Raw genomic sequence first — 8,492 nt, forward strand, 5'->3', positions numbered from 1 at the left:
GCAATTTTTGGAAGTGCCGAAGTGACGTTCTGGTGCTCCCCTGCCATGCTCCCCTGTCAGACGAGACATATACCACGTGATGACACGTTAGGCTCGTGTTGTGTTCAAGGACCCTGACCTTGGCCAGGAAAAACAGGCACTCGCCTGTTTAATTTTTTTGCGGTCTAGATTTCTTTAATTTTTTTCTTTTTTGCGTGTGTTTATAAATTACCTCGAGGGCCGTAGCAAATGGTCTCGCGGGCCGTATACGGCCCGGGGGCCGGAGGTTCCCCACCCCTGCTTTAGGATGATCAAAGGATGAAGTTTTTACCCCCTACTGTGAGGCAGGGGTCATAACTTCATCTATTGGCTACCAAGCAATTAATTAGTTTGTGTCTAAAATGTAAAAATAACCCTGAAAAATGACAATTTTAAAAGACTGCATTTTTAAAAGACTGCATTTAAAGACATTTTTTAACATAACACGACTTCTTCTCTGGTATGTTAGTTGTCTAATGGCTGCAGCTCTATGATCAAATCAAACTTTATTTGTATAGCCCAATATAACAAAACACTGTTGTCTCAGTGGGTTTTACAGATTAAAAGCAAACATTGTATAGGATGGAGTTACAGCAAAATGAGAAGACAAGATAGTGCGTGGAATACAAATAGAAATAAAATAAGATACAACAAAAGACAAAAATAAATACATAAAACATTCAAATTGGGATTAAAATAAATGCAAAAATTAAAATATATGTTTATGTAAAATGAAAAAGACAAAAACATTGAAATTAATTACCATTAAAATAAAAGGAATACCATAAAATGCCAGTTTGTGTGTGTGTGTGACATTCAGGAGTGTGTGTCTCATTCAGGAGTGTGTGTCACATAAAGGAGTGTGTGTGTGACATTCAGGAGTGTGTGTCTCATTCAGGAGTGTGTGTCACATTAAGGAGTGTGTGTGACATTCAGGAGTGTGTGTCTCATAAAGGAGATGTCATTAAATAAAGCCCCTTCACATTTCCCTCCCTCACAACGTGACGGGTGTGAACATCAATTATTCTCCCGTGTCAGAGTGAATGTGGGGGGCGTAAATCAGCTGAAACGATGATAAGAAGAAGAAGATTTGATTACTTCTTTTAGATAATGGTCGCATTGGAAACAGATCCAAGGTCGTTGTGTTGCTGCCGGCCTGAGCGATACATAATTCAGCTTATTGTAGACTGTAATCAGAAGTTAGACTGACTGCATGTAAACACACCATGCTCCATTTTAAATCCAGTTTTTGAGGAGTTTCTGACGCCCATAATTCCTTCAATCCTTCAACCTTTGAACCCCGCTGTTAGAAAACTCTCACTGGTCCCCGGCTTGAGCTTCAACATCAGGATCCATGTATTTATGATAAGTATGTATGAACTACTACTACAACTACTACTACTCCAACTTATACTACTAACACCACTACTACTACTACAACTACTACTACAACTACAACTACTACTTATACTACTAACACCACTACTACTACTACTACTACTACTACTACTACTACTACTACTACTACTACTACTACTACTACTACTACTTACACAACTACTGCTACTACTACAACTACTACTACTACTACTACTACTACAATTTATACTACTAACACCACTACTACAACTACTACTACTACTACTACTACTACTAACACCACTACTACTACTGCTACTACTACAACTACTACTACTACTACTCCAACTTATACTACTAACACCACTACTGCTACTACTACTACTACTACTACTACTACTACTACTACTACTACTAATACTATACTGTTAGAAAACTCTCACTGGTCCCCAGCTTGATCTTCAATCTCAGGTTACATGTATTTATGTATTTTTCTCCAAAACTCTGACTTTTTCTCAAAATCTCAAAATTCTGACTTTTGCAAAGAATTCTCAAAATTCTGACTTTTCCAAACAATTCTCAAAATTCTGACACTTTCTCAAAATCTCGAAATTCTGACTTTTTATCAAAATCTCAAAAATCTGAACAGTGTCCTTCACATGCTGATATCCAAGAGAGGGAGTTCCACAGTCACAAGATGGAGGAATAGAAAGCAGTATTCAATGTTTACTTCAGATTAGCTCCACGTCAGAAATGAGCATGCTTGTCATATGTCTCTCTCCATAGAGGCTGAATCATCATGTTAATCACATAGCTATCATATGCCTCAAACAGTCCTGATGCTCTTCTAGGTAATCACACATCCTGTCATGTTCACAGCTACAGTTGGGATACCTTTGTGATCATGTTGCTCTCATGTTCGAAGAGGACATTCACTATTTTCACAACACGGTGTCCTGAAAGCAGGGCCGGCCCTTGGCATAGGCAGTATAGGCGAATGCTAAGGGAGCATCAATCAATGGGGGGCGCCGAAAATTGAAGAAAAAATAAAATAAAGTTAGAAATAAAAAATATATTTTTATTTTATTTCATAGCAACACAATTTCCCGATTTTGGATCAACAAAGTACATCTTATTATCTTATACTAACAGAACTACGCCTATATTGCATACAGCGTCCATAAACTATGGCGCACCCCCCCCCACCCCCAAAACAANTGTTTTCCCATGCTCCTGAGGGACTCGGGAGACATGGTGCACAATCAGCCCCGTACAGGTCTGGAGGCAGGCTGGGAGAGCCTTCCTCACTATTGTCCATGCCCACTATACACGGAGCGTGTGTGAGTGTGGGGGACGTGGTGCACTTATGGTTTCCCATGCTCCTGAGGGACCTGGGGAACATGGTGCGCGGTAGGCTCCAGACGGAGTCTCCACGCAGGTCTTTTCCATGCACACTCTACACGAAGTAAGCGTGTGTGAGTGTGCCTTATCCAAATTGCGGCCTTGACTTCTCTACGGTTACAACCGGATGGGAGGAAGTGGGGATGCTATGGATTTTAGCCAAAGCCGGTCAGGGACGGTGTGGTGGGTCGATGTTGTTGGATGACAGGGCGTGTATACATCGGGGCTCCGCCCACTGTACCCATAGAGTCCAGTAGAGGACGGAGCCTGTGTGAAATATAACAGCTCGCTGAAGAGTGTATAGGATAGTGGGCGGCGGGTGTAGCCGCCTTATATACTGTGGGCTTGCGCGCGCATTCAGGTAGGCTCGCCCCGATTGGCCGGCTACGTTTACGTAAACTCAGAAGGTGAAAGCACGCACAGCTCGATAGAGAGTAGTACCCATAGAGTCCAGTAGAGGGCTCCGCCTGTGCTTATATACAATACGTAACCCGCTGTTATTGATAGTGCCATCCAGGTACTCACTGTGCATTTTGTCATACTTTGAATTGGGATGCACTTATGTGCCCAAAACGGCAAATATAAATACAGAAGTACGTAAATTGAGAAGCAGCATTAGTCTATAGAAGTTGGGATTACTTACCATACTACTGGCTCATGGCGCTGCTCATTCTGTTCCTGAGTGTTAGTTCTTCTGGGCTGACCATCTTCCTCTGGAACAGAGACATCAGATTAAGAGGTAAAGCTCAATTTAAGTTTGAGAACAAAAATCTTCCAGTTGGTTGTAATGGATAAAAAACATTGTAAAACAAACAGTTAAGGCAAGGGGGTAAAGCTCTCTTAAACAAGGTGAGAAAAATACACTATGGGGACACAAGACCTTGGTAGACACTGCTTTTTGACAAAAGCTCCATGTTACATTGTTTGGATGACATGCAGTCCTTACCACAGGGGTTTGCCTCCACATCGTCCAGGAGATTTGCCGTAGAGTTGGCTGTTCCCAATCTGGAAAGGAGCTTAGTTAAGAAAACAATCAGTCTCACAATTGATGGACTCACAGACAGATCAGTAATGGAAGATGATCCTTAACTTTTTAGATGGTTAACAGCTGTGGTATATAAATGTGATTTGGCTACAACCTTAAAACAGGTGGGTTACGGTTAGTATATGCTCAAGGTAAAGCAAAGGATACGAGTGGTGCTTCAGGAGCATCTTCCTTTTGGACTTTCTCCGCTTTGTCTTTTCTGAGAACGTTCTGGCAATTTCAAACAGCTTCTTTCTTGTTGCTAGAGGAGAAAAATATCCTAGGTCAGCCACTACAATAGGAAATGCTAATTTGAGTGAAATATCAGTAGTGTTGTGACGTAATTGACTTACATTTGCCCATGTGATTGAGTTTGTCTCTGAACATGGCGTCATCTGAGACGGCGTCCATTGAAGCTGCGGAGTACTGTTCTCCTGAACACACACACACACACACACACACACACACACACACACACACACACACACACACACACACACACACACACACACACACACACACACACACACACACACACACACACACACACACACACACACACACACACACACACACACACACACACACACACACACACACACACACACACACACTTCAACTGTAGTAGCAGGTATTTATAGTAGTGCAAAACCTTCACACAACAAACAACTCTCACAGTGAATGCAGAGACAAAACCCAAACTAGTATAGGGAATGAGAAGGTGACGGCATCAATGGCAAGTCGGACATCTTTGAAGGATACCAGTTGACTAACCATTACAGTGAGCAAAGTAGCCTTAACCCTATCAAATAAACGTTTAAAACATGGTCGACAGGCACTGTTGTGTGGTTGGCTATAACAGACAATCCCAAGATAACAATTCAAATGAAATTCCCATATGAATAGATTCAATACTTTTCCAAGATGGAAACCTGATCAGTAAGACATAGCTAACATGGGAAGCTAACAGGGAAGCAGATGATACATTTGTTGGGTGGCAGCTGTCTGCTAACGGTTTAGTTTTCAAAAATTAGCTAACTAAAGTAACACGAACCACTACACAGGGAATACGATATAAAACGTGAAATGTCGCAATATAATTAAATATATCATTAGATTAATGATAAACAGATTTTTTTGGTTAGCATTCAGTTAGCAATAACTATCTCACTTGTGTCCGAATTATTGTATCATTGTGTGATTGTACTGTCCTTGGGTCCATAGGTACTGTACCCATCTGTTTGTAAATTAGACAGGAGATTTAACATTTTTTTAATTACCGGAAGATGTAGGCGCTAACTCCAAAGACCAGAGAGGTGCTGACACCTGTATCAGCGATTGGTGGCAAGTCGTCAAGATTCTTAAACCAAGAACTTCTCTCGCTTAAGATTTCATATTCTGCACATACATTTTTCATTTTGGATACAAAAAAACCTTAAAAATGACTGGTGAAAAGCTGATAGACATTGATGGCTGCCGACGTTGCTATAGTCGCTATCCTCCAAAGATGGCAATGACGCCCTAGAATGCACCAATTCCCATTCCATGTTCAGTAGAGTTCAGTGTGCAAAGAGCTTGGCAGAGGAAGCTTGATATCTACCTGTGCAACTCTCCATACTAGATGAATGATGAGACTTTGATTTCTTTGATTCATACTTCAAGCGATCTAAAAACAGAGAGCAGATGTTATGACCACTGATGTGAGGGATCAAGATGGCAGAACCACCTCAGTCCTGAACCTCCATTTCAGTATGTCTAAACAGTGTCTGATAAGGGCACCAAAACAGCCAAGGCAAGCATTTAGCTAAAACGTTAGCATTTCCATCGCTGACAAAAACATTTCACTGTATTAAACAATCTCTAAAGTGGGAAGTAGTATTATTTACTGTCCAAAAATGTTGTTGGTCATCATGTTTATGTTGTTTAACTTTTTAAAGACTGATTGTGTGAACTTTTAAGTTCTGATCTGAACATTAGACATTTGCTTTCTCCATTTAGTTTTAAAACCCTATTAAATAGACCCTCCAGAAAAACGCGATCCTGCGATCGCAGAATTTACCGCTTAATCAGCAAAATGGCGCAGATTTTTAAAAGGCCGCATATTTGTCAAAAGGCCGCATAATCCCCGCATTTTTCCACACAAAAATGAGAAGAAAAGAAAGTTAACTCGTCTTGACATGAAGTAGTGATGATGATGACGCGACGTCATCAGCTCGCGCATCACAGAAGGTAAACAACACCGTAGAGTGAACGTGTGGAACTCACACGAAAGACAAAACACCAAGATGAAAAAATCTGATCCATCTCATTTACCGACGAACATTTCTGCTAAAGACCGGGCAAAGCATATACCCCGATGTCTTTCACGAAAGTGGGGGGAAACTATTCTGCACCCCGTGCAACTGTGTTGGAGCATAAGAGAAAATCCACGGCTTAGGAAGAAAGTCGGACGGGTGAACGGAACCCAACCTTTGGATTCATTCAACATTCGAAAATGCTTTCTGCTGCTGCGGACCAAGAAAGCCAAAACCAACTCACGTTCACGGGGGAGGGGGATTCAACCCTCCAAAACCCTTTCGCAGGGGCTAACCAAGGAAACGAAGCTGAGTAAGCCTACAAGATTGAAAAGCTGGTCCAAGATAACGGAACGGGAGTAAATGAAAACAGAATGAGGCCGGAGAAGTGTGAAGTGTGTGTGTGTGTGTGTGTGTGTGTGTTGTGTGTGTGGGTTGTGTGTGTGTGTGTGTGTTGTGTGTGTGTGTTGTGGTGTGTGTGTTGTGTGTGTTGTGTGGTGTGTGTTGTGTGTGTGTGTGTGTGTGTGTGTGTGTTGTGTGTGTTTGTGTGTGTGTGTGTGTGTGTTGGTGTGTGTGTGTTGTGTGTGTGTGTGTGTGTGTGTGTGCGTTTGTGTGAGATAGAGATGTGATTAAAAGGGGGAACCCAATTGCCTTTTACAATAAATAAACCATTGAATGTGTTTTTAATTGAATAGGACAGGGGTTTAACGTTAAGTGCAGGTTGTGTTGTGAGAAGGAGAATAAATGAAGGACAGGCCCCAATATTTAAAAAAAAAATCTATTATTTTCGCAATTTCACCCGCATAAAATCACATAAAAACCCTGCATTGGTTTTAATCGCACTTAATCAAGATTTAGCCTGCATAATCAAGGATTTGAGCCCCGCAATAATCAAGGATTTTTGCCGCGTTTTTCTGGAGGTCTAATTAAAGAACATTTGCATTCATTTTCAATTTATTTTAAGAACTGAAATAAGAGAAGTTCATCCTATTCAAAATAGTGTGGCCTCTAAATATAACTACTACCAACAATGGAAGCACCTTGATCATAAGCTGAGTATGTAAGAACGTGGACGAATGGAGACATAAGGAATTCATTTTGTCAAAGTAAAGAAATCTAAGAAATGACAATAATTAAATAAACACCAGCAATTAAAAGGTAANAATTAACAAACCTGTTACAAATGTGTTCAACAAATTTGAGCCTTTGCCACATTTATTTGATCACCATGGAAACCTTTGATCTCTGGACACGTCGTTAGCTCAAATATAAACACCTGTGTCATGGAACACGATGATGTCATAACTCCAACTGACATGCTCAGAGCAGCAGACTTCAGATAATGGTTAATGGTCCTGCCCTCAACAGCTCTACGTCAATTATGGGGTGTCATCATATGCCGTTTCCATGGAAACGCATCCCTCGCCATAAAACATGATGCCGCTGTAGCTCCAATGGACACGGTCCGGTCGTCCCACAATCTTCACCTGTATATCGCCTCAAGAGCTCTACGTCAAATCTGACATCTCACCATATGCCGTTTCCATGGAAACGCATCCCTCGCCATAAAACACAATGTTGTCGTAACGCCTATGAAAAGGGTCAAAACAGCACCACACTTCTGATAATGGTTAACGGTCCAGCCCTCAACAGCTCTACGTCAATTATGGGGTTTCATCATATGTCGTTTCCATGGAAACGCATCCCTCGCCATAAAAGACGATGTCGCTATAACTCCTATGAAAATGTTCAAAAAGTGCTCAAACTTCACATGTGTGCTAACAGTCCAGCCGTGAAGACATCTACGGGATAGTTTTGAGATTTCTTCAAATGCCGTTGCAATGGCAACACAATGCTCGCCATGAAACATGGTTTTCTCATAACTTCAGTGAAAATGCTGCAAATGGGCCAAAACTTCACAAGTTTGGTAACGATGCAGCCATCAACGCATCTAAGCGTATTATGGGATGTCATCAAATGCCGTTGGCATGGCGACAGATCATTCACCATCAAGTTAGTTCAAAGGTTTGCAGTTAAAATATTCTGCTCCTTTTCCAGGCATTCTTACTTTATTTTCTTCTCTCATCAAACATTCAAGCCCCCAGTGTTCATGTATCATTTCAATCTAAATTCTTCACTTTCTTCTTACACATTACATTTCAGCATAGCAGTTTAGCGTTAGCTTTTCAGAATAAAGCATTCCCACTAGCAATTTCTTCAGGAATTGCATTCTCTATTTTGTCAATATAATGCTGAATCAAATATGCAAAGACAGGTGTAAAGGGTACATGGAAAAATAGATGCACATTCCCTTTTTGTGATGATATTATCTTAAACAGATGCTCTTTCTCTCTCTGTGTGCTCTTTTCTTCTCGTTCTGTTGTCTATGAAGAGGA

General features: G+C 41.0%; 1 protein-coding gene across 1 annotated transcript; it reads right to left on the bottom strand.

The window, feature by feature from the left end:
* Nucleotides 1-2,933: 2,933 nt before the first annotated feature.
* On the bottom strand, nucleotides 2,934-5,672 carry LOC104955073 (CUE domain-containing protein 1). The gene is made up of 6 exons (XM_010782303.1): nucleotides 5,403-5,672; nucleotides 4,156-4,236; nucleotides 3,971-4,064; nucleotides 3,725-3,783; nucleotides 3,422-3,491; nucleotides 2,934-3,045 (listed from the first exon to the last, which is right to left on the bottom strand). Exons 1-6 carry the CDS (start codon nucleotides 5,416-5,418, stop codon nucleotides 2,934-2,936), a joined length of 432 nt encoding a protein of 143 aa, XP_010780605.1. The 5' UTR covers nucleotides 5,419-5,672.
* Nucleotides 5,673-8,492: the final 2,820 nt, after the last annotated feature.

Source organism: Notothenia coriiceps, unplaced genomic scaffold, assembly GCF_000735185.1.
Source record: "Notothenia coriiceps isolate Sejong01 unplaced genomic scaffold, NC01 NC01_scaffold00000496, whole genome shotgun sequence".
In the NCBI taxonomy this organism is placed as follows: Eukaryota; Metazoa; Chordata; class Actinopteri; order Perciformes; family Nototheniidae; genus Notothenia; species Notothenia coriiceps.

What these genes read in the sequence shown, in the direction of transcription:
- LOC104955073 (XM_010782303.1), bottom strand. An exon ending in ACTCAATCACATGGGCAAAT is followed by an intron (nt 4,065 to 4,155) that starts GTAAGTCAATTA and finishes TTTCTCCTCTAG; the next exon opens with CAACAAGAAAGAAGCTGTTT. An exon ending in CGCCATGAGCCAGTAGTATG is followed by an intron (nt 3,046 to 3,421) that starts GTAAGTAATCCC and finishes TATTTCACACAG; the next exon opens with GCTCCGTCCTCTACTGGACT.